This window comes from Ursus americanus, chromosome 3 (assembly GCF_024610735.1).
Source record: "Ursus americanus isolate L20-20 chromosome 3, mUrsAme1.1.p, whole genome shotgun sequence".
In the NCBI taxonomy this organism is placed as follows: Eukaryota; Metazoa; Chordata; class Mammalia; order Carnivora; family Ursidae; genus Ursus; species Ursus americanus.
The window spans coordinates 32,026,222-32,052,356 of record NC_142129.1 but is presented as its reverse complement, the minus strand read 5'-3'; the positions used below and the strand labels follow the sequence as shown (position 1 = coordinate 32,052,356).

The window sequence follows — 26,135 nt, the reverse complement described above, 5'->3', positions numbered from 1 at the left end:
TTTCCAAGAAGCTTGGTGGCAAAGCGGATGAAAGAGCATGGCAGCAAGGCGTGATTAATGAGACCGAGGTGGGACTTGAAGGTTATTTTAGGCTGTGAAGTTTCTGGGTGGTTTGTTATGCAGTAGTACACATCTGACACAGTTCAGCAGGTTCTAATTAGATAAAGTACAAAGGTGGAGAAAACCAGTCCGTGCTATTAGAAGTCCGAGTAGTGATTTCCCTTGGGGAATAGTGAAAAGGGGCATGAAGGAGGCTTCTGGAATGCCAGTCCTCTTCAGGTCTTGGTCTGGGCATAGATTATATGGGTGTGTTCACTTGCGACCATTCCCTGAGCTATACATGTGGTGTGCACTTTTCTGTATGTGTTTTATGTTCCAGTAATGAGAAGAAGAGAGAGGAGTCCACATATGCAAAACCAGGAAACCAGCAAAACTCTGATATGTGAGGAGCGGAAAGGTGTTTAACCTGGCTGGAAGGCAGCATTCAAAGGGGAGCGTGGCAAGAGGTGAGGCAGGAGAGGCGGGCAGATGCCAAGACATGGAAGGCCTTGTGGGACAGGTGAGGGCATTGACACTTTAACCCCAGGACAACGGAGTGCTACCGAGAGTTTTTACTCAAAGGGGGCTACGGTGTGGGTGCCGGGGTCGGATGGATCGAAGGGGGCCAGGGTAAACTCAAGGAGCCAACTTAGAGAGTGGTAAAGTGCCCTGGGCAGGGCACAGGGTGACCAGGACAAGGACAGTGGCAGTGGGGGGGAGGGTAAAAGAGGTTAAAGGGCTTGGGGGATGTGGAGGAGGCAGGACGGGAAGGACACGGAGGGTGAGGGTCAGGAAGCACTCCCAGGCTTCTGGCGCGAGTGACTGGGTTTATGCTGGTGACCTTCCTTGGGGTGGGACACCGGGGAGAGGCAGGCTTTGAGCCGAGATACTGAGTTTTGTTTTCAGCACATTGGCTTTGTTGTTGACAGTGGGTCCTCCAGGTAGAAACCTTCACTGAAAATACTCTTTGGGACTCAGGAGAGAGGTCAGCACGGAGGTGCAGAGTGGGAAATCTTTACCTCAGAGGTGGCCACTGAAGCCAAGGTGCAAATTCGACCCCCAGCGGGTGTGAAAAGCACTGTCACCTGCCACCCCAGAGGCCACCCTGAATTTTCACCTTTTTGGGGTTTTTCCATAAACCCTGCACACCCATAAGCATTCTTCACTTCCACCAATATGCATTCATTAAAATATGAATACATGCAATTGGAATTTTCTCTCCCCCTTGGTGTTGCGGGGGGGAACGAAGCTAGGACAGGGAGGTGAAGAGTATCATTACCAAATCACCCTGTGGGCTTTTTACCGACATCAAACTTGGTGACCTTTCCCCAGTGGCCTGAAGCCTAAGGAGGTCCCGAGCTGGTGGTCTGACTCAGCCGCAGCGATGGTTGGGGTGTTTTTTTCCGTCAGATGCAAAAAATTGAACCGGACTCTGTTTGAACAGCAGGAGGGCTCGGTGAAGTGACCTCAGCACCATCAAAACTCTGAGAGAAGTGGGCAAAGTGTGGCCATTGACAAGAGCTTAACTCAGAAGTGGTTTCAGTCAAGGAAACAAAGCCTCCGGCTTTGAGATCTCAGTGGCTCAGCGTTCTGTTACAGAATGCCGGAGAACACCACTCTTCTGAACATACCACTCTCCACTGGCCGCCCAAACGGGGAGTAATGAGGGCCCAGAAGAAGGAAGATGAGAGGGGTTTTTGAAGGTTGAGAGCCAGTGATGTGAGAATAGTGGTGAGGTCACAGTTTGGAGGGGGAATGGCCCCCCTCTGAGGACCCCAGGCTCCCAGGAATGTGCCAGCCGAGAGGTTCAGGGCTGGCTCTGTCATCTGGGGAGAGGACAAGGCTACAGGACGTTGGACTACAAATTGGCCCTTCCTTTGGGGTTTGGATCTAATTAGATTTAATGACAGACTGTAGGGCAGGAGGGCAATTTTGACACCTGCTGTCATTTGAGCAGAATATAGACCCATTTCTTCAAACCTGAAAAGAACATTTCTAGTTCAAGGATGCAGAATCTATACAAAATTTGCTGGCATTGCTTTCCTTTACTGGAGTTATAATAAAGCCCCATTATTAATGACAGCAGAAGGGCTCTACTGTCTTAGGGACCTCCCACTATCCTTTCCAAAGCAGAAGGCATCACTATTATTCTTAAAGTAAGGAGATAAGAATCAAGACTATAAATGTGTGTGTGTGTGTGAGAGAGAGAGAGAGAGAGAGCACGTTGTGAAAGGGACCCTCTGAGTTTTATGATCTTCCTGCTTATTTAGTTCTAAATATTTGAGACATACACTTTTAGATCTTTTTTTTTTTCCCCAATACTATACCTGTTCATTAACTAATGAGTCACTCACTCCTGCCTGGGCCACAGCAGGAACGACCAGGTTAATAAAGCCAGCCCCACCTGTCAGCCCAAAGCCCATGCCTCCTTGCCTTTTTCCTCTCTTCCCCTGATTCTTCTTGCTTCCTTCCACTCTGCCTTCTTTTCCATCCTCTTTCTCTTCTTTTTGTTCATAATTGGAGCTAATATTTATGGGGCACCGACATGCGCTAGGCCCCATGAGAAGCATTTTGCCTGTATTATCTCATTTAATTCTTGCAAGCTTAGAAAGTAGGTAGTGTTGTCCCCAGTTTGGAACTGAGGGAATGGAGGAGGGTGAGTAACTTGCTTGTGATCACACAGCTAGCAGCTGGCAGGTCAGGATTTGAAGCCAGGCTTTCGTGAGTCCAGAGCTGAAGCTCCTGACCACTGTGGCGTGTGTCAGGGAGCTCCGTCCCGCAGCCCAGCCAGGTGCCAGGAAACCGAGCCTTAGCACCCTTCCTGCGCTCTCCCGCCATTATTTTATCAAATGAGGAACTTGCAAAGGTCCTGACATGCGGTCTTTTTGGAAGCGACCTTTTCCTCCAGCATATGCTACACCATAGACAGTGAAGACCCCTGCAGTTACCTGAGAATGAGGAAGGCTAGTTAGCGTGGTGTTAGTGGCTTACACTGTATTGTCCCTGTACTGATATGCCCATCGAACTCCTGTCCCCTTTTTGAGGGACGAGACTAATTTCTTTGCAATACCAACATGCACACCTCCAAAACAGTTACGTGTCCTCAAGGCAGTTTTAATTTATGTCACTGGTGGGGCCATGGCTGAAAACGTTGGGAAGAACTCTTGCTAAGCAGCACTTTCTGGTTCAGGAAAGCCAACAGCACCAATTTGCATCTCACCGAAAATAGCATGTCTTAGCCTGATCACTCACTTAATTCTACCCTGGACTTGACTTTAAGATTTGCTGAGACACGGGGCGCCTGGGTGGCAAGGGGCGCCTGGGTGGCACAGCGGTTAAGCGTCTGCCTTCGGCTCAGGGCGTGAACCCGGCGTTATGGGATCGAGCCCCACATCGGGCTCTTCCGCTATGAGCCTGCTTCTTCCTCTCCCACTCCCCCTGCTTGTGTTCCCTCTCTCGCTGGCTGTCTCTATCTCTGTCGAATAAATAAATAAAATCTTTAAAAAAAAAAAAAAAAAAAAAAGATTTGCTGAGACATTTCCAAAACCCAATCTTTCTAGGTCAAATATTTGCAACATACAGTATCTACAAGAGCATGTGTAGGCTGGCTTTACAAATACTTCAAAGGAAATTTTAAAAATATTTAGAGTAATGGCCCTATCACTCTTTTCCCAAAGCAGTATGGTAAGAGGATAAACACATATTTAGATGCTTCACATTTATTTATTTTAAAAATCCTTCATGGTTATTTATAATGTTATCTCCTACTGTACTTTGATTTACTCAGTTTACTTAAGATAAGTTGCAAGTCAGAAGCTCTTTTCCCTGACTTCCCTTAGGTTTAGCTTTGTGAAATGTGCCCTGATGTGTGGCCTGTCTGGGTGCAGATCCCAGTTCCCAGAGTGTGGCAGACTCAGGCTCCGTGAACCCAACTTGCTTCTGTCACCGTCACACCGCACTCTTACGAGATTATCTGCGGAGACTCCGTGTCCGGAAGACCCAGGCAGTCTGTGATGTCTATGCCGTGGGAAGGTGTGAGTTCCAGCCAGATCCTCCTTTCTCCTCCCCACAAGTGTTGTCCTCACCCTTCACAGAGATCAAATTTGCATGGGGAAGAAGGAGGATGAAGAATTGGTGTTTCTAAGTCACATAAGTTGGGACCATTGAACACACTTTTGGTGGGGCAGTGCCACGGGAACTTTACAGAATCGAGCATCCCTTCCCTAGAGCTATAAAATTAATAATGGAGTCAGGGTTCCCAGTGCAAAAACATTTCTGTCTCCACCGACATGCATCTTCCTGACAGCAGAGGAGGACGGAGAGCTTTTGCTAATAGTTCCCAGACTCACACCTCTGGGACCTTGGAGGAAGGGCGCTCTCTCGAGCACTCTTTCTCTGTGGATGGGCCTGTGTCTTTGGAAATTCCTGCCACTCCAGGCTGACAGAAGCCCATATGTTGACCATTAGGACATAAAACAAGATTCACTTAAGCCCGTCATCCAATCGGCTGTTTCTCCTCTGGTTGACTTACATGTTGTCATTAACGACACAGATTTATCGAGGGAAGAAAAGAATGTTAGAGCAAATGTTAGAGACCGCACATTCATCTATCTACACACATGGCTTGCCCCTCGGGCAGTAAGGACTGCAAACCTAAAACTAGGAAAGACAGTATCTCCACTTCTCTCAGATAATCTTATTCAACGTTTTTATAATAACCAGGAAAAGCTTGACTGGCACCAGAAAGCATGTTCCATTAAATTAACAAATCCTATCGTGGAATTAAAGTTAAGGTCAGGCTCTTCAAGGCTTTCCATGTCTGGCACACCTAGTCCACCCAAGTTTATTTCCCACTGCCCCCTACTTGTGCCCCTTATGAGCAGGCCAACTCCTCACTGTCCCACTGAAGTGACTGGCTGTGTAGACTGTTTCCTCACAAGAGCTACTCTCATCTGCTGTCCTGGCCTGTCCTCACTCCATTAGATCAGAGGTCTTTTCATTCCTCGAAATTCGGGCCTACTTCAGCACCTGCCTTAGAGCCCTCCCTGTTTCTGCTCCTCACCCACCTGACCCCCTTCCAAAATCCTATAATGCGTGTCACGCAATAGAGCTCATACACTGTTTCAAAATGTTTGATGATTTCTCATGCATCTTGTCTCCCCAAGGACAGAGGTTAGATCTTGTATTTCTTCTATACACTGCGTTGTGCTCAGCTGTCAACATATAAATTCCTGATTCATTAAATATTAAATTAAAAACAACTTAAAAATGAAGATCAGCTTTTCCTTGCCAAGGGAGGGCACGCTTCCCCAGGGAGTGGTCACTGAGTCCTCAGGCACTATGGTCATAGTAAACTGGCTAACAGCCTGGTTTCTACTCAAATGATCTCACTTGAAATATAGAGAACAGATGCAGAAATTTCAGCACATTTTAAAAAGATAAAGATTGAAAATAAAAACCTAAGGGAGTCTGTGGCATTAAGTTCATGTTCATGTTCTGTAATGGCAAACTTAGAGTGAAATTAATTAACAATTCACTCATTCATTTATGGAATCATAGAAACCTAGGGAATTTCTGGGTAAAACACATATCTTAAGAGACCCAGAGAAGCTAATTTGTCCACGGCTACCCAATCAGTAATCACTAAAAATAGTAATAGGTAGCAACAGGTAGCATCAAAGTCTCTGCTGATCCATAGGCCAGGAATTATTAGGAATACAGGATTTGCATAGGGTTAAAGAAGAGATTCACCACACCAACACAAAATAGGTTTCATGGGGAAAGCCTACATGAAGTAAGAAAATACATTATTTTAAAATACGTTAACATCATTCTTTTGTTTGTAACATATTAATTTTTTCTATTACAAAAAAGAAGGACATCAATTTGACAAATTTTTTGTTGGTGCAAATTATGTCAAAGACTTCAAAAATAGGAAAATGAAAATTTTGTTTCCTTTTTTTCTGAAAAAATTGTCTTTTTTCAGTTTTCACAAATTCAATCTGATCGCCACTGTCAATTCAAATTAGGGCCCTTTTCAGTGTATCCTAAAAATTTAATAATTCTAGTACATGTACATTCTGAAAGGAAAGGCAGACTTACAGACCACGCCTATAACATAAAGTAGCATTAGAAGTATTTTGCTTGCATTAACAGCAAAACCAGATGAACTAACAAGTAGTCCCACTGATAGTCGTAAATGAAAAAGGTCCCACACAGAGTAAAAGAACTGAGTGTTTGGTGGCAACTAAAAGCCGTTGATATAGTCTACTGCTGTATATGAGACTTTTATCTCTTCCAGGGAAATGGGCAGCCAGCAACATCCTAAGCTCTCTAAATGGTCCACTAATGCATTTGAACATGAGGAAAAATTCCATTTAACATTTCAGTTTAAATGGGAATTTTCATAGGCCGTGTGTTATCATCAGTGATGAGCAAAGACGTGCTTAATAGTCACCTGTCAAAGCAACCAAGTTATCTTTAAGTTATGACGTTGCACCAACATAACTAAGAATTCAGCTCCTATGATGAGCATATTTAATATGGTTGATAACTTGCCTTTCAACTCAATTCAGCACATTTATATGCTAAGTGAACATAGTTCCTGCCATCATGGAATCAGAGTCCAGTGGGACAGACCGAGACCAAACAAACATGTAAATAAACCAGTGCTGTGAGTCAGGGAACAAGGAAGGCTCTCTGAGCTAGACCCTGATGCATTTCCGGAGTACCTGGTGATGGGTCGATGCGCAAGCGAGAAAGAGGGCAGCACAAGACCTGCGGGTTTATGGCTGCCAGTGGAGCGAATGGCTCTGCTGTTTTCTGAGAAGAGGAAGCTTGAGGAAAACAGGTTTCGGGAGTGGGACAAGTCAAGAGTTCCGTTTTAACGGAATCAGGCTGACAATGATGTGAGCAACTGAGAGGAGCTGTTAAGCAGGGGTAGGACCCAAATGAGGCCCCAGAAGCAGTTAAAGGCATTGTGAAGAAGGCCCCCAGGGCAGAAGGTCCAGAAACAGAAGGGAAGAGGGCCCAGCCGGGCCCTGAAGATCTTCAAGATTTACAAGGAGAAACTAGCAACTGGAACTGGGGAAGACCAGCTAGTAGGGCAGGAGGAAAGTCGGAAGACTGTGTTGCAGGAAGGTGGGGCTGGCTAATTGCATTAGCTGCCACTCAGAGTTTGAAGAGAGGGTCCTCTGGATAGTAGCTAACCGTAATTATAAAATGTAATCAACAATTGCCTATGAAAACAGCGACTTACAGGCCTCCCCAGTACATTTTTCATTTCATCCTCGTCTAGCTGTCTTGTCACTTTTCAGGTATCAATTCATGAATTTCTAAAATAAATCTCAATGCAGAAAGGGATGAATAACCTATTTTTTAATTTTCCAAATGACACATGTACGGTAAAACCCTATAATAGAGCGTCAGAGTGAGGACCGAAACCCAGAAAACACCCCCTTCCTGTCCGGGCTTGAGGACCCCCAGCACCTGGCCTGAGTCCCACTGCCTGCTCGGCACCCAGCTCATCTACAGAGACAGGGAGGCCTTGTGAAGGCTCAGGGCAAGGACGGGTCTGGCTTCCTCATCTTTGCATTCCAGAGGCTTATCGTATGGTCTGACAAACAGAAGGGGCTCAATAAACATTTGACCCATGGAGCAATGAGGGACCTCGGAGGTACTGTGGGAATTGTGCATTAGTTATCAAAATAAGGTCCATCCATTCCTATTGGCTGACACGCCGTTCCCTTGCTTTCAGTTGGGTCGCAATCACAGAGCGTCAGCAAACCAGGCCACGCCATGGAGCGTGTCTAGATTGGTGAATCTCTGTAAACCGTGGTTGGAATCGCGTTCCCAAGGTTCCAGACTGTTTGCCAAGTACGATTTGTGCAGAGAAAACCTTGATACCTTAGTGCTTCCCCCACTCACAGCCCGCAGCCTTCGGCCACGTGGCGGGCGTACAGCAAACAACAGGTTAAGCAACTGTGGAACTCTGTTTTTTGAACTTGACTGGAGAAGACGTGCAGGGTCGCCTGTTTCCTACAGTTGGAGAGGAGACCTCAGGGTGACCTCTGGCCCAGGTCAGGGTTTTACATCATAACGGGGGAAAGTGGCCTGTGATGAGGTGCATTCGCGTCTCTGGAGAGGACAGCAGCATTCCTTGGAGATGGACTATCTCTAACTGGAGGGCTTCTTTGATTTACAGACGCCTGGGGCAATAACCGGCGTAGATAACCACACGAGCACGAGAATATCCGCCTCAGAGAGCCCGGCTTCCCAGATGCAGCCTTCAGAGTGGCCTGCATCATGTCACATGCACGGCGTCCCGCTGCTGCACGGACTTGCGGAATCTGAGGGGAGTCTTTATCGTTGAACATCAGAGTACTCACTTTCCTCAACTGAAGGCTGGTGGACAGTGTCTGTTGTTGTTGTTGTTGCCATAGAATAGCTTCCTTAATCATTTGAGCTTGTGATTTTTTTTTTAGGAACAGTTAAGGACATTTATACTCTCGAAAACTTGAAGGGCTTGTCCTTGGAAGGGGCCTCAAGGCAACATGAGCCAAACAGGAGGGAAGCTTGGGTCTGACCACTTTCCACCTCCCCACTCTGTGGGCCCCTCCGCGCACTCTGTTCCCGTGTCCTCACGCTGCCTCTTTAGGACACAGGTTTCCCCTCCCCAAATTTCAGGAAGTAAAGTGATAGAGCGAGAAAAGTATGCACTTTTGATTTTTATTTATTGTTTTATTTACCACCTACAGGCCACACAGTCTCGGGCAAGTTAAGAAGCTTTTCTGAGCCTCAATTCCCTTCTCTATAAATGGGGGTAACTGCTGTGCAGATTCAGAGAAAATGCCCAGGAGGTGTATAGCAGGGGCCAGACTCTCAGGGGAACTCACCCAATGTTCCCACCACCCTTCTCCCCCCTGGGGTCTGGGTCTGTCCTCGCCTGGGCATACCCCAGGGTCTTGACTCAGCCTTCTGCATTTCTCATCGAAATTTGCTATGCCTGGTATTATTCTCTTAGGACTTCACTAAAGGCTGGCTTGATCATCTCTGTCAAGCTAATTCCAGTGAAAGCTTGGATGGCTGAGATCATTTTAATGCACTGACAGTGCAAGAGGGTTCCTGAAAATTTAGGGCCTCTACGTGGAAGAAGATCCTTTATACTGGGCAAGCCAGGGTGGGGAATATTTTTGGGTGCTACTTGTCTAGAACTCCTTAAGTAAAGATTTCTTTTTTCCTTCGTAAGGTATCAGGTATTCCAAAGAATATAATGTCTCCCGGGATTTCTTCTTACCTAATACTTATGAAAAAATACTTATGAAAACAGTGTTAGGCCAGGGACTGCCTAAAACATCGATTTTCCACTTTAATGCGCTGAAGTTTGAAATGCAGACAGAATCTCACCAACAATCCCCTGAGATTCTGATTTAAGAGTTTTCCGAAGAGGCCCTCACTTTGGAAAATAGTGGACTAGACCTGTAGCCTTCGTCCATTCCACAGACCGGATTGACAAAACAAGCAGGCTCACTCCGGTCACATAATGAGTTTCTTGGAAAGGGAAACAAGTGTTGGCCAGCGAGAGTAAAGTCAGTCAGCTGCAGGTATCTCTTACTTGGCAAGACTCAAGCTGCTCACCACCATTGCTTTTCCAGTGCTGACAAGTAGAAGGTACCCAATCAGTTAAACAGGAAATGTGTAGGATATTTTAAGAAAGCGAAATAGAACAATATGGCCACAATTAAGCACACTGGGTGGTGTGAGATGTCATCTAGGGAAAGGTTAGTGCCAATTTGAATAGAGAAAATGAAAGAAAAATTAATTTGCTTTAAATTTTACTGCCCCATTCGGACCTATTTTAGAGCCTGGATACCTGTGAAGGTAACCCATTCCAAACACGTGGGCGTTCCATTTAGCCCTTCCTAGAAAACAGGCCCTTCCTAAGGCAGTATGGTGCTACTGAAGGGAAGAGAGTCCCTCCGTGACATGCTCACTCAGTAACGCGCACATGCTGGGGGCTTCTTTAATACAGATTGACAGGACGCTAGCCTTGGTACCCCCAGCACCTTCCTTTCAGGACAAGGGTGCAGAGCTCAGAGAACGAATGTCGCTGTGAGTTATGAGCAAGAATCTCCCCCTTCCTGAAGGACTCAGATTTTGTCACATCTCCCTGTCTCCGCAGAGGTTAGGGGCTACTCCAGAATGATTGGGAACCACACCCTTCCATGACTGTTGTGACCAACTTTCTAGAGTGCACGCTACAGGATTTCTAGTAGAAAATGGCCAGGATAAGTCTTCATCTTTAGAAGGCCATCGGTTACGCGGCAAGCGGAAGGCTCTAGGCTGCTGTGTGAGTTGACGCAGGCTTTCTCAGGGAAAATCCGCATCTCACACGTGTGGCTATGTATATGTGAATTCGAGTATGAACAATGAAAACTCTACTCTTTCAATAATTGGAACTTTTGCCTACATGATAGCAAACACCCTGAATCATATTTTCACTTAAGTAGTCACCTGATGGTCAATAGAATTAAAAAGAAAAGTTTATACGGAGGACTTTGGCATTTTGTTCGGCTCAGCTATAAAAAGACGTGAAGGATAGCTCAAACGGGTTATGAATAATCTAGGGGTCCTAATGGAAATCTGTTCCAATACACTGAAAATGGCTACTTAAAAAAATAAAGAATAACAGGGTGGCTCCTGGTTAATCAACACCACCAACAACCAAGTTCACATCTTTTTAAGCTAAAAACGAGACAGGCTAAAATGAGCCTAAAATAGAACAGAATAAATTGAGAGTGACTAAATGATAAAACTTCCCTCCGAAAGTCAGCATCTGCCACAGGGTGCCTTGCGGCTGGTGCATCGAGAGACAGAGTGAAATGCTTAAAAGGACGGACGGTTCAAGTCTCTGCTCTGTGTCTTAACCAACCGGGAGTTTTTGAGCAAATTCCGTAACCTGTTTGTCAGAGCCTCATTCTCCCTCCCATAAAATGGGATGATAACATACCCCTTTACAGATTCTCTGTGGAGTCACTGACAGAATGCAGATCAAGTGCTCATGAACGAGAGGTACTGCAGATGTGTTCGCTATTTTAGGATCAAGGCACAGAACCGTGTTCTAATTCCGGGAGGAGCAAAAGCAAAGTGTGGAAGAACAACTTAGTATCCTGAAGACGAGTCAGGGGATAGATTCAGAATCTCCTCTGGGGGGAAGACAAGGTAAGGTCTTTATTTCATTGGACACCCATGAGGCAGTTCAGTGGTCATCACGCATCATAACCATTTGTTTCACTGTGTGAACTGCTTCAATTCAAAAAGCCAGAGAAGATGTCTTGGGGAAGCAGGTCCTCTGACATTTGAAATGAGGGTTTGGCTTCACGCTGTCTTTTCAGAGCTAGCTAGTGACAAGTTGCGTCAGGGTCAGGTGTGCGGGCCATGGGATCAGATAGCCAGACATCCATCCCCTCCAAGACCAGGGAGATCTTGAGCTAGTCATTCACTTTTCTCATCTTGGGATGATGATATCATCCAGGGCTGCTTATCTGATCTCAAAAGCTAAGATGGGAATTTGGTTCGTGCTTGGTGTTGATCAACCAGGAGCCACCCTCTCCCCACTCCCAACCCCCGAACTGGTTCCAATGTGCTGATGTCATTGGGTGGCTCTGAGGATTAAATAAGACCATGTGTGCAATGATCTGAGCCCATTACCTGGCACACAGGAGTCAATCCACTGTAATTCCTAAAGGGATCACAATGTCGTCATCCCCATGTCCTGTCGGAGGAGCCTAAGCTTAGATGGCTAGTTAATGGCAGAGGGGAGCCAGACCTCTGGGACAATCCTGGATCGAAGTATAGGTTTCATGGTGATTTGGCTGAAACTTTGGGCTGAGAGTAGGATGACTTGTTAGAGGTCCCAGAGCAGGTCAGGAATGCAGCAGGGCACAGATCTGCTCCTTGCACTCGGCCCTTGTTAATCCGTAGGCTGCATGTACAAACCTGCCCAAAGGCTGTAAAGAACGTGCTCATCAAACAGGAAGGAAATTCAGCTGCTCACGGACAAAGGAGAGGCTCTGGACTTCTTGTGACATTCCCTGGTAATAGTCCCTTTTGGTCAATCTAGTGTTAGGAGCTGGCTGCTGTCTGCACTGTTTTACTGGTTTCTTTGCAATTACTTTAGAACCAAAAACAAATTTAGAATTTAAATTCAAGGATGTTTTTCCTGATAATGAATTCCCTTGCTTTCTACTAAGTCTGGGAAGTTGGCTCGAGCCAGAGTTGGCCTTGGGCTCTCCATCTCCTCCTATCCACTGAGACTTGGGCTCATTCTTATTTTGGATGAGGCTTTGCAAAGACTGTGCTAAGCCTGGAGCTCACTGCTGCCAGGGAGAGGTGAGAGGTAGAGAAGAGCAGGTGCCTTAAACCACACTGGTGGAAACAGCTACGTTGAGGCTGATGGAGCTGCTCTTTGAGTGAGTTCAAGACAGACGAAGTGCTGTCTGGAGGAAAGGGTGTGGCTTTAATAAACAAAATGCCTCTTACACAGCTCTCATCCACTGCCCACCAACGGCCAAGCCAGTGGGGATGAATTTTTGCTTTCTAGTATTTGGCAACTTCTCCGCATATTGGAAAGAACGAAGGAGTGAGAAGTATGGCAGATCTCAAAACTGGCTAACTTTAAAGCCCTGGGCCCCTCTTCCACAGTCACAGAGGTGGGATTTGTAAGGGAGAAGGTGCATGGCCTAGCTCTACTCCTCTCGGCTTCGGGATCACAGCAGAGACACCGGTTGCTGTTCAGAGCGAGTGGGCATTAGAGTTTCGTCCAGGCTGAAGAATTTGGCTAATCTGCATATTCTGACTCTTTGCCATGTACCTTCTTGGGTTCACCTTTCTCCAGAACCTGCACATTATCAACCCATTTCTCCAGTTGCCTAGGAAAGCTCTCCACACGCTCACATATCACTGAGCAGAACACGACGTTGAACGTGAAGGCAGCTGGCTGCACTTACGGAACTGTCAGGCTGCACACCCAGGACTGCACTGAAGTTGTGGAGTATGGATCGGTGACAGAATTAGGTACTGCGAGTAGAGGGTTTTGAACTTACCTGCATCTCGGTCCCTGATACAATAGTCTGGAGAATTCTCAAAATACACGAGGTCATTTTTTGTTGGCTTCTTAAACCTCTTGTTAGCCACAGTGAAACCAGTGCCGTCCTGGTTCATGACGACCTGGATGGCCCCGTTGTACTTCCTCCAGAGGTAATCGCCCGTTTTTCTGAAGTCGGCCATGGCCAGCCAGCACGTCCTCAGAGTACACGAGCCGCTCACGCCGTGACACTTGCATTCCTGTTTCAAGAACCGCTTTACCGCCTGCCGGGAGAGACGGGCAAGTTCAGTGCAGGTGGACGCGAGCCCCTGACGGGTGCTGCAACTCCCCTTCCCGCCGAGCGATTGAGAAGTGACCCTGATGACAGAGGATCCTGGGGCTTAGGACTGGGAGATGTTGGAGGGCACCTCCGCCACACCTCACTGACCACCGGAGGTGGGGTTCCCGGGGAGACTCGGGGTGGGGGCAGTGCCTGACCGTGAACACCATTTGGCTATTGGTATAACAAAAACCTCACTAATTTGAACTGAACAGGGCACAGGGCCAGTGTGAAGAGTGAGAGAATGAATTAGAGGGGTTTTTTGTATATAAATATGGCTTTATTATCTTAAAACTGTACAGTACTACTCAGGAATTGCTAAGCCTGCTTTCGATACGCCAACGATAGTGATTGTTACTATTTCCATGTTCCAGGCATTGTGCTGATGCTTCCTACACTCTATCTCAATGACCTTAATCTTCACAACGATCCTGTGCTACCATATTTATTTTGCAGATGATGGGGGAGCAAGTCTGAGGGAGGTTAAAGCACTTGTCCCAAGGGACACGGCTGGTACAGGACAGAGCCAGGGTACGCTGGAAGTCAGCTGATGACCTGAGAACGCCAGTCATTTGGGAGATTATCACTCGACTTTGGCCAAATTATTCAGCTTAGATGACAGGGCTGAGCTTGCTCTGTCTGTTTGCAGAGAGGAAACAAAGGGAAATGGGACCAGCCCATCTCAGCTGGCTCCCAGCACGGGCACCCCCTTTGTGTAGGCTGTGGGTCTGTGGACAGGGAAGGGCTCTGGTGGGCCCTGGAACTGTCCAGGGATATTTCTGCTTTGGTCTTGATTAGCCAGCAGACCTGGGCCAGCCCCAACACAATTTTGTGTGTTACACAGGCCTGGCCCATTCTCCCAGACTCAGCTAAGGGAAGAGAGTCTTCAGGACCCATGGTCCCCAGAGCCTTCCTGAGCTACTGTTCTTCCCACTTTCTAAGTGAGGAGACTAGGCATCAGGGAAGTAAGATGACGGGCCCAAACTCCTAGGCCAGGATGTGGGATGGCAGATGCAAACTCAGACTCTGGAGTCTTTCCAGCTCATAGGAGGGACAAATAAATGGATTTCCTCAAAGTATTTTCTAAGAGCATGTCTTCTGATTACAAACCTTCCTGTGCTCCCTTTTTCATATGATTCACTAATTTAACAATTGTCATCCCCCCCGAACAGTTAGAACTAATTTCTTGTTCAATCAATCAGTTTTCCAAATTATTATAATATTGAAAGAGCTTTTTGTTGCTCATGGGAGATCACGACTGTCGATTAAGGACTTCCTCCATCAGATACCCAAAGTGACACACAGAAGGGCAGTGGGGGCGAGCAGCCTTGGGGGGCTCACCAAAACAACGCCTTTGATCCTTGGCTCAGGCACAGAGCAGAGGAGGAGAAACCTGCCTGCCGAGGGCTCCCACCTCTCTGCTTGTATCCCCAAGACAGCACCTATCTGGGTTGGAAGGCATAGGCAGAAGGGACAGTGAACCCCATTGATGACATTATCTAAGGTGGTACTATGAACAAAATTCTTGGCGTAACACATTGAGAGAATGATTTCTAAGACCTCGGATGTGGTAGATTCAACCTTGCCCTGCCTATTTCCTGAGAGTCTGGTATAATTGCTCTGGGGGTGGGACGTGGGTGGGTGTCTCCAGCGCTCATCTCAGGGGGAGCTCCCTGCAATACAATTGCTTACCCTTCCCCACGCTCCCCCAAACCCACACGCATGCAGATGCCAGTCTTCCAGGCTGCCTTGCCAGGGCCTCACCAAGGTAACTTTGCCCAAACCTGGTTTTGCCTCCTCTACAGATTCAATTTCTTTTCTAACCAGGTGTGCAGAAAGGTTCTTCATTCCAGAAAGTCAGTCCCAAACAAGCATTTTAGAGCCGAAGGATCCAAGACATCGTGGTGGCTCTCCAGTTGCAAATTCAATAACACCCTTCCCAGGTTGGGCCTCAGCACCCTACATGTCCTGCTTTGCCCCTCATGGTGGACCATGCCCTGTTAGCATTTGAAATCTGTGCTCTTCAACATAAGCCAGGCTTGAAGGGCAAGGACAGAGAAGTGAGCTGGAGGAATGTCATTAGTTTGGTCCTCCAGGTCACAGGGATCTGAGGATATTTAAGGGATGTCTTAGAATGAACTCCTTTTCTAGAACTATACTCTCCCATGTGCCTTCCTCCCCCCCCCCCCCATATCTTTATATTCCAGGTGTTTGGTATGAGGTTCCCTGGGTGACCTGGATGGCAGGCCTCACCACAGACATGGCCCTAGAAGGGCCACCTTGGCTCCCTGACTGCTGCATTTGGGTCCCACCTGCCCAGGAGTTTTCTATCCTAAGATCTCAAGAGAGCCACATAGAACTCATTCCATGCCAAGTGCTTGGGAACTGAATGCTCATTCTTCAAGCCTTAGTCCTTTTAAAGCTGGGCTATTTACTCATAAACAACACTCTTAGCTTCACAAATGACAGGAAATATTACTGCCCTCCCTTTATAATGCTAAGTTTCCAGGTTGCAAACTTCAAAGTTGGTAAATGTTTTAGATGACTAACTGAAGCATTTGCGTATTAATTTAAAATTCGATCTTAAACATGTATTTTACGAATCCTTCTAACGACACATGGCAGTGGTACACCCTGCCGATCATCATCACCACTGGCAACGGCCGTCCCCTCCCCCCTGCTAAGTTTTGCTCAGGTGTGGAAGCCGGTGCTTCAGAACGGGCCAGGCCTCTCTGACCCAGAGCAGCCCAGGTCAGTGATAGTAATTTCAGTGTCCCGCTACTGATTCAGCTGGGGCCCATACGATGCTCGGAGCACTCTGTAGGGGGACTTGTGAGAAAGATTTCTTCATGCTTTAAAAAAGACACACGAGAAGCTTTTTTTCCCTCTGTCTCTGGATGTGGTTTTCTGCAGCGGCTCCCCTGGGACATGAGGCAGCCAGCTCAGAACCAGCAACAAGCTGCTGCTGGCGGTATGGAAAGATGGCAAGGACCGGGCTCTGGAGCATGTTGCTGAACCGCTTGAATGAATCCACCTTGGCCTGGCCCTGCCTCCATACTTCTTGTGATCCAAGATATGAAGTTTGTGCCCCCAGGGTCTATTACTTATAACAGCAAGTATTTCAACTGGAACCATGGTCAGTTCTTGATTGTGGATTAATCATAGGCTCTATCTGACAGTGAACCTTGGGGGAAAGGGAGACCTTCTCTGATGCTGGGTTTGCTCACAGCTCTAGGCCCCACTCTTAACACACAGCCTGTTCGGGGCTCCATCACAGCTCGGGGGACCCGTCTGCCTCTGGGTTTGCAGACTTGACATTCAAACTCTTAACCATGAAGGGGACAACCCCTGCTCAATCAGAGAGGCAGAGGGAAGGGGACCTAAGCCGAGGTGGCATGATTTAGAGAGTAGCTAATGCTAACGTACGAATAAGGAAGGGGACTGGTGAGTTTAGGAACTTCCTAGTTTAGAAAAATTCCTATGATCCAATGTTATAATAACCACGTAACAATAACAACCACTTATCCAGTACTGCACTGTGTGACAGGCTCCATGACAGGTGGTTTACACGCATTATCTAATTACCACAATTAGGCAAAATAGGTTATTATTCCCATTCTATAATTATGAAAACCGGGGCTCAGTGAGGAAAGTAAAATCCCCAGTTACCCAGATAGACGGAGGCAGAACTAAGGTGTGAATCCAGTTCTCACTCCCAGATGTGCGATCTTTCTAAAAACATTTAAAATCTTATATAAATTTCATTGTGCTTTTCTCAAATTTTGAATTATGCATACTGTTTCCCTCCATTCTTTTGAATAAGTCAAAAATTGACTAGATAAGATTGCCTGCATAATGGAATAAAAGAGGCAGAGAGATTGAGGAGGGGGGACTATATTGCATCGTCCAAACTAATAGTCATCAAAAAATCTATTCAACAGGCAATTCACAGAAAAAATATAAAGTCCTAACAAAAGTACAAAAAGATATTCAACTTCAGAAGTATCAAGAAATGCAAACTAAAAGAATGCAACATTGTTTTTTGCCTAGCAGATTCACAAATAGTAAAAATGCTGATAATACTAGGTGTTGGTTGGGAGTACCAATGAAGGAAGACTTTAACAAACTGTCGGTGGAAGAGTAAATTGATACACCATTAAAAAATGGAGAGCATTTTTGCAACACCTGTCAAAATTTTAAATATATGTATCCTTTGACCTCAGTGATTCCACTCTGGAAATATTTGCACAACTTTGAAGGCTACACGCCCACATGGATGTTCAATGCAGTGTACTCAGCAAGAGCGAAAATTAGGGGAAAAAGCCCAAATGACATCAATAGGAAAATAGTCAAGCAAATTATGGTATATGCTTAATAATGGAATATCATGTGGACTTTGAAAATTGAGGTAGATCAGTATGACAGAATGAAAGGAAGCCAAGTGGCAAAAACAAATTGCACAGCACTATATACGATATGGTCCACTTTTTAAAGGCCTGTGTATGGGTGTAGACACAGAGAAAGAAGGGAAAGCATGCTCTCCTACAATCTGGCTGCAGTCTGAGGGGTTGCATGGTCTGAGAAGAGAGGGAAAAACAGTCAAACTCTCTGATATTGATACGTTGTACACCTGACGCTAATAGAACATTGTATGTTAATTATACTTTCACTAAAAAATAAAAGAGTCAAGCTCTGTATGGAACAGAGTAAAACAACAGCGATTGGGGGATTGTCGCCTGGCATCTGGAGAGAGCAGAGCAGTGAGTCTCCTTCCGGCTACACATTAAAATCACCTGGGTCTGGCTTCCGGCCCCAGACCGGCCTCTCCCTCCCTCCGCGGAGTAAGTCACAGCTGAGGCTGGCGGCGGCCCGGCCTGACGCTACTACCCGTCTCAGGTGCTCCTAATAGGCGGCCAGGCGGAGAAGCCCAAATCCCAAATGGCGTCCAAAGCCAGGAATGCCCTGGAGGAGGAAAGAAGGGGCTGCAGCCCCCAGGAGTCCCAGCCCACCGAGGGGCCGACGGGTTGGAGCAGGTGAGATGCTGCGTGGCAGGGAACGGCATTACATTTCTAGGAACAGGGATAGCTGATTATTGAATTAGAACTTGTGCCCTACCCTATGTCTCCGAAACATACTCGTATCCGGGAAGAAACGGCTACAAGCAACGGTTTGTGCTCATGCTGTTTTGGAGGGACTCAAAGGCGGGGATGGAGTAAAAGCCAAGTGCTTTTAGAGGACCAGGCTGCCGTGGAGGGGCCTGCCCAAGGGGACGTGTCCCCGGAGGTCTGGGGAGGTGAGGGGAGAGGGGCTGCTGGGCTTCCCATGCAGGCCACAGGGCAGGAGGTGAGCAGCCGCAGACTTGCTGGCAGGTAAAGGAAGGGGTGAGCGAAGCGGAGGACCTGGGGACATCCCAGGGGCTGCCAGACAGTCTGGGATTATTGTGTTTGTTTGTTTTTAATGATTACTTTCAGAATTTTTAACGAAAGAAATATGTGCCCATGGTTTCAAAATATCAGATAGTCCAGGAAGGATCAGGGTGAAAAGCTGAAACCTTCTGTTGTACCCTTGTCTTCTCTCCCCCTTCTTCTGACCGCACAGCACAACCCCAGAGGTGGTCACTCAAAATGAATTCTGCTTGTAGCCTTTCTGGTGGTTACCTACGTGCCTGTAGGAAGAGTTCTGTGCCAGGGGACCCCTGACTTTGGGAATAGGAAAAGGCATCCCAAGAGCCCTCTGCCAGAAAACTGCCATAATAACTAAACAAATCCTTAGTAACCACAAGGTGAGTCGAGCCCCCTGGAGGGTGCGTTGCCAGGTTGGCCGAACGGGAGGTGGCAGCCCTGCCTGTCACTGTTGACCTAATCTACAGAGGGTATTTTCTAAGAGACTTCTTACAGCGGTTGAGAATTTATCCCAGCCCTTCCTTTCCTAACCCTGCCTCTCAACAATTCTGGTGATCTAGGCAACTTCAAGGCCCAAAGTTGAACAGTTCTTGTTCCAAAAGTTCCAAAAGTCACCGGTGCTGTCTCATATGAAGACACTGCAGTCCCTCCTCCCCTTCTGCTTCCCAGTCTCCATCAGTGGTGCTTGATCTTTTATAGGGACAAAGATGAGGGCATTCAAGTCCTATTCTGTGACTGTAGGTTCTCCCACAATGTGTCTAGGCATTGACTCTAAAAATGGAAAACAACACAGAGGTAGTCTGTTAGCTGTGCAAGTAAGGACCATCCCAGGACTGCGGATCATAATCTCTGATCCAGCATCACAGCTTCTGTGACAAAGAAGAATGTGTTTGGAGTGAAGTTTGGGGTTTTCCCATTTTCCTTGCTACCAACTGCATTTACTATAACCCGATGTTTTGCACCCTCACCACCCTTCCATCTATCCCTGAGGCCTCCACGATCCTCCACTTTCCTCCAACCTGGACTGGCTACGCAGCTGAGAGCCAACATCATATCCTCCCAGTTTGGACACATTGCTCTGCTAGATGCCATGTTCGCTCTTTTTGGTTTATTCCTTCTCTTTGCAGCAACTTCTTAACTCCTTCAAGGTGCATGGGGGATATGTCATCTGAATTTTTGTGCATCTAAAATGTCTTTATTCAGCCTTCATACTTGACTAATAGTTTGGCTGGTTATAGAATTCTGGGTTGAAAATAATTTTTCCTCAAAACTGTGAAGGTGTTGCTCCATAGGCTTTGGCTTCTGGTGGTGCAGATGGGAAGTCTGATGTCCAGCTGATTCTTTGGCAAGTGACTTTTGTTTTCATTTCACTTTGTATTTTTTTCTACATGGAAGTCTCCAGAAACTTTCCTTTATCCTAGGTGTTCTGAAATATCAGCATGATATTTAGGATTTTAAGAAAAAAATTAAACCTCCTCAGCTCTCAGTGGACCCCTTCAATCTGGAGACTCTTTCAGCACAGAGACATTCTCTTAATTATTTTTCTCCCTTCGATTTTTTCAGTTTCTTCATGGCATTCTAATTAGTTGCTGAGCCTTCTCAATTGATCCTTTATGTCTTTTATATTTTCCCTCTTATATTTTTAATACTTTCTTTCTGGCTTCTTGAGAAAGAAATTCCATTAAAGTAACACTCCTAGCTCTCACCAGTCCCTTACTCATTTCTCTCCAGGGGAGGAGAAGTGACTTGTCCAACTGGTGAGTTTAGAGGAAGGACAGGGTTATGTGTCTGGGTTCCTTCTTGTCTGGCATCTGCCAGCCTGTGGAGAAGGTGAGCTATGATCAGTTCCTTCCCTCCAGCAAGGGGCTCCCTGCAGGGGCTCCAATGTGCAGCCTGTGACAGGGTGAGTAAGTCTGTCCAATTCAGGCGTGGAGTGCTAGCAAGTGCTTCGAAGCTTTGAATCTACATCCTCCAGGGCAGCTTTCTTTTCAATAGAGCAACAGACATTTTTATTCTATCCATCCATTTCCTTTATCAATTTTTCGGTTGGATTCAAATTCAAGTGGGAAAGATGGGTTTGTTTATGGATCTCCTTAAACTCCACTTGTCTTTTGGGCTTCTTCTTTTTCTTTTTTTCTATTTGTTTGTTTGAAGCAAAATGGTATATAATATTATACAAGTTCCATTATAATTTGACATCTGTATACATTACAAAGTGATCACCACCAACAGTCTAGTTACCCTCCATTCTACAGTTGATCCCTTTTACCCATTTCACCCGCTGCTCCACCCCCTTCCCCTCTGGTAACCATCAACCTGTTCTCTATCTATGAGTTTGTTTTTGTATTGCTTTTCTTGTTCGTTTTGTTTTTTTAGATTCCACATATGAATGAAATCAAATGGTATTTGTCTTTCTCAGTCTGACTTATTTCATTTCGCATAATATCCTTAAGATCTGTGTTGTCACAAATGGCAAGATTTCATTCTTTATGGCTGAGTAGTATTCCACCGTGTATATCTACCACATACTTATTCATTCATCCACTGATGATCACTTCAGCTGCTCCTATATCTTGGCTTTGTAAATAATACTGCAGTGAACATGGGATGCAGAAACTTTTCAAATTAGTCTTTTAGTATTCTTCAGATAAATACTCAGACGTGAAATAGCTAGAGCATATGGTAGAGAGATCTATTCTTAGTTTCCTGAGGAATCTCCATAGCGTTTTTCTGGGCTTCTCGTTATGCAGAATTTCTGGGAGGTTTCTTGGCTTTCTCTTCCAAGCTCTTTCCTACTCTCTCAACGTCACTTTTTCAAAGCATCCGTTCTTGTAGTTTATGGATGTTAATATCTTCTGAAATATCTGTGAGGAGATTAATTAGGCTTTTAAAAAATTCTCTTCTCATCCTTGAATTATTGTTTTTTCTTCTTGGGGTCATTTTTCCTACCATTTTTGGTCTTTTTCTCTCTTGCTGCTGAATTTAATTAAATATAAGGTAATCCTTGGACAGTCTCTTTATATTTAAGAATGAAGTCATAAAATGGTATTTAGGAATGCTGGTTATATGGGTGGGGCTTGTGGGCCAGAGGGGTTTGCTTTCTGGTGAGTAGGTAGGACACTGGCTGTTATGCTGGAGACTCTAGCTCCAGAAAGCCTGGGAGGTTATGCCAGACTTCCAGGAGTTTCACTCATGGGGGGAGGGGAGTGGATGAGGGTTCCATCTCTGGGTTTTTCAGTTAGTCCCAGTTTTTAGGCCCATGCTTCTCTCCAATGCTCATTAGTAATTGAGCATCTTGGTTCCCACTGTAGCTATTGTCCCATCTGCTTTTTCCTTTCCTCTATCTGCTTTTACTCTCCTACTAGACTGTGGCTTCTTCATCCTTCTTTATCAGTACAATTTCTTCATTTACTTCCCACTTCCCAGAAATTTGTTGGGCTCTCTCATTTCTTTGACCATTCTCCTTATGGTTGATTTCAACCACTTTTAATCCCATTGCTATAATTTTAATGAGGTTTTGGGAGGAAGATGTGAAATACCATATATCCTGTCCACAGCCTTCAGTCTGTTTGCACTCAAATGTCTGGAAGGACCGTGGGGTGGGGATGGGGTGGGGAGTAACTTCCCCATCTTCCATAGACATTTCTGCACTGCTCAATTTGCTTTCGTTTGGGCAAGTCTTGTTTCACTGCAGGAAGAAAGAACACTAGAAAGAATTGTTGGCAGCGGCTTGCTGTCTCTTTTCAGTGTGTGATGCTGAAAGCTTCTTCCAAAAACAGACCCATGACATGGGTCCTGTTTTCTCTTTTGTCTCAAATCTTTCCTAAAGGGTCTCTTCTGTTTCCTTCTTTGATTCTTAGTGGCTGCTGCTTCACGGTTGCTGTCAAGATTCCATTTCCAGCCTTCCCTGCCTCTTCTCTCACATTCTTATGGCCCTGTGGCTTTTCATATCACCAAACTGGCCAGTGCAGTTGGCATCAACCCTTCACCCCTCACTGTTCACTTAATCCCCTCTCATTTTAATTCTGTGGCATCCAGTGAATAAATACTTACTTGCTCATTTGACATGACTACTTAAAAAATAATAATAAATATGATTCCTAAGGCCAGCAGTACTCTTTTGGTATTCAGCCTCATGGAAACCGTTTTTAGCTTACCAGATAACTTTTCTCAAAAAATCTTCTATAGGCTCATAATTGGTTCCGTGCTAAAATCGTACTTAGCAGATTCTTTATGTGGCCCTTAAATCTCTAATTTTGAGTATTTTAAGTCTTTGGTCTGCAGAGGCTATTTTCTAGACTTAGGATTTAAGAAACTTCTACATATTAGCATTCTATCCCAAAGAGACAAAAGTTTGAATGTTAAAAAAAGAAAAGGGGGCTATTAAAGAAGATAACGCATGCATTGAGGTAGAACAACTCTATTTTATATTTATCACCCACTTACTGTCAGAGCATAATAATGAAGCATAACATTCATGAGGGTCTTACTATGCGTCAGGCCACACTAAGCACTTTATGTCACTCACTTAACCCACCCAAGCACGCCATATTCACTGTCTTATATAAGCCACACAAACATATAAGGTATTTACTATTTTTATCCCCATTTCACAGATGAGGATATTGAGATACCTAGAAGCTGAGGGGCTTGCCCTAGGTCCCACAGGCAGTGTGGCTGAGACAGGATGTAACCCAAACGTGACTGGCAGCAAGGCTACACCTCAAATCACTCTACCAGCGTTTGTCATACTCCACCCCCCAGGGCTTCATGTTCTCTGGGTTCAGTGAGTTTTATGAAAGTTTTTACATGTAGTGTTTGTGTATCTAATTATACTCTACAAGGAATTATTTGTCAGTTAGTAAAACTTCTCCCAAGGAGAACAAAATTTTGGTTTAAGTCAGCTTTGCTGAAAATGGAGTCCGAGCAACCCCAGGGTGTCTTTGTAAGACTTCTTTACAGGACAGCTCTTCCTATCAGAATAAGGGCAATCCACCTTATACTCTGTGAAATGGATGCCAACTTGACTATTGACCTTGCCTTAGAAATTCAGTTTAGAATTTATTTTAGGTCCCTATATGCTATGTTTTAACTAAATTACTTAATTGAATGTGGGCATTCAAAGGAGTGTTAGTACTTCACTTTTTAAGTTGAGTCTATGCCACAAAGCAACTAATATATTTCTGGTCTTATATCAGTTTTCCTGAGGGAAACACACATTAAAAACCTATTTAATTTTCAGATGCTGGCTTAAAGCCAAGTACATTTATTAACAATTGAGTCCTTTTGACAGGTCCACATCTCTAAGATAAGAGCTCCTGAATCAGACCAACTTCTGTTTTTCAAACATACTAGCTCTGGAACTAGGGAAACAAGGGACATTTATTAGCCACCTGTGCAGCTGATTTGCGGATACAATCATTTATTAACTTAAATGAGACATTGTGATTTCTCGAGCACTGTCATTCTTCAAAAACTGTGCCTGCGGGTGGGCTTAGCTAGGAAATATAAGGTGTGGAATTTATATTTGTGGAATTCAAGAACATTACCGTTGACTAACCATACATATAATAATTCTTATGACTAAGGAGGCCAGTCTAAAAACATTTTCTATGAATAATAGAATTTTACGGGGAACTGTAACAATTTTGTTAAAAGTTATTCTCTGTTTTGGGACTTTGATTCTGGTTAGTTTTTGATTCATATGCTCTATAAAGATCTATAGTACGAAGCACATACTATGTTTAGGTGCAAGACAGGGGTGAGGTTGGCAGAACCAATCTACCTTTGCAAAATGCGTTTAATTCTATGAACTAAGGAGACCAATTAGAAAACAGGTACCTATGAAGTGAGATTTGTGCCTCCTAAGGATGCTCAACATTATTTAAAGGAGGGGTAGATGAATAGGAGGTTAAAGCAACCTGGCTCTGTAGTTCAGTTCGATTTGATCATTTTCTATTGATACTCCTTACTTTTTGAGAATGTGATTTCTTTTTAATAATGCCCAGTTCTCTTGGTTCAGAACCATTAATAATTATTTATCTTAAGGGGCATCTTGGAAGTTTTTATTAGGTCCAAGATTACTCGCCTGTAATAAGTCTGTGCTTATGTCTTGGAAAATATCCATTTCTGTTGGACTCTGGACACGTTTCCTATAGACAGAAGTATCTGCTTTGTCCCCCAGTGCCCCAGTGGGCCAAGCTCAGGGCAGGCTCCGGTGCTCCACGGCAGTGACCTTGAGTAGCCCTGGTTTGGGCAGGGCGTGGAACTAGAAACTCTGAATCCCTTGACCCTCCAAACTTCTCCCATATAAAATACAGGATGCCAAGTTAAGTCTGAATTTCAGATGATTTCAGCTAGCAAGTAAATTCAATTTGTTTGCTAATTCCAGCCACCCTATTAGACCTTAGTCTCTTCATATGCAAAATATGAACAGCAATGGTATCTGCCTTTTAGACCTGCTTAAAACCTGGTGTATACATTTTATTTAATGTGGCAATCCTCTTTGGGTAAGCTGTCTAAAGTCACGCTCAAGTATTAGAGCCAATATTCTGATCCTAGAGCCCCAGTCTCCATACTGCCTCGGTCAGGATGCCTTCAATAGCTAAGAACCCCTAATGAATGAGGTAGCTAATAGTAATGTAAGCATTATGTTAAAAATATAAATTTCAACACAGTTGCTATAAGCTAACTTTTTGTTAGTATACATCAGTAAGTGTAATATATACATCAGCCCTTGTCTGTATATTTAAGCCTGAAAATAAAACTCAGGGAAGTAAACATTTCTTATAATTTTCCTACTCTATTTGAGGCATTAATTCAAACACATTATAGAACACCTGAACTTTGAAATCTATCACTCTTTCAAAGGGGACTCCAGAGGAATGATGAATGCATAAGAATGGAACTTAAATATTTAATTTCTCCCCCATTGTTCAGCACCTTCCTGTTGCTCCCCAGCTACATCCAGATCTCTGCGCGCGCACTCGAGGCTGAGATCTGGCAGACTCCAGTTTGCAGCCTCAGCCCCTATTAAGTCTCAGTTATGAACTCCACCCTAGGGCCCTCGTCATTCCTCAACTTTGATGTTCTTTCTGCTCCAGTGTCTTTCTTGGCCTTGCAGTTTCTTCGTCCTGGAAAGAATGTTCCCTATCTCAATCATGGGAAATCTTTATCTCCAGCTCCAACACCCAGTTCTGTTGTGACACAACCTTTCTCTCCTCAGCGAGCTGGCCCTGTGGCGGATTTTTCTGTCAATACCGGCAGCCTA

General features: G+C 45.2%; 1 protein-coding gene and 1 long non-coding RNA gene across 2 annotated transcripts in view; one reads left to right on the top strand and one right to left on the bottom strand.

Annotated features, from left to right (window-relative positions):
• Window positions 1-26,135, bottom strand: part of WNT2 (Wnt family member 2) — a 46,077-nt gene that overhangs the window by 7,601 nt on the left and 12,341 nt on the right. The window contains exon 4 of the mRNA XM_045792781.2: window positions 13,143-13,407. Within this exon, the coding sequence (XP_045648737.2) occupies window positions 13,143-13,407 (265 nt within the window). The remainder of the gene's footprint in view (window positions 1-13,142; window positions 13,408-26,135) is intronic.
• Window positions 18,243-26,135, top strand: part of LOC148110360 (uncharacterized) — a 104,288-nt gene continuing 96,395 nt past the window's right edge. Inside the window, exon 1 of the long non-coding RNA XR_015723891.1 lies at window positions 18,243-18,496. This is a non-coding gene — a long non-coding RNA (uncharacterized LOC148110360). The remainder of the gene's footprint in view (window positions 18,497-26,135) is intronic.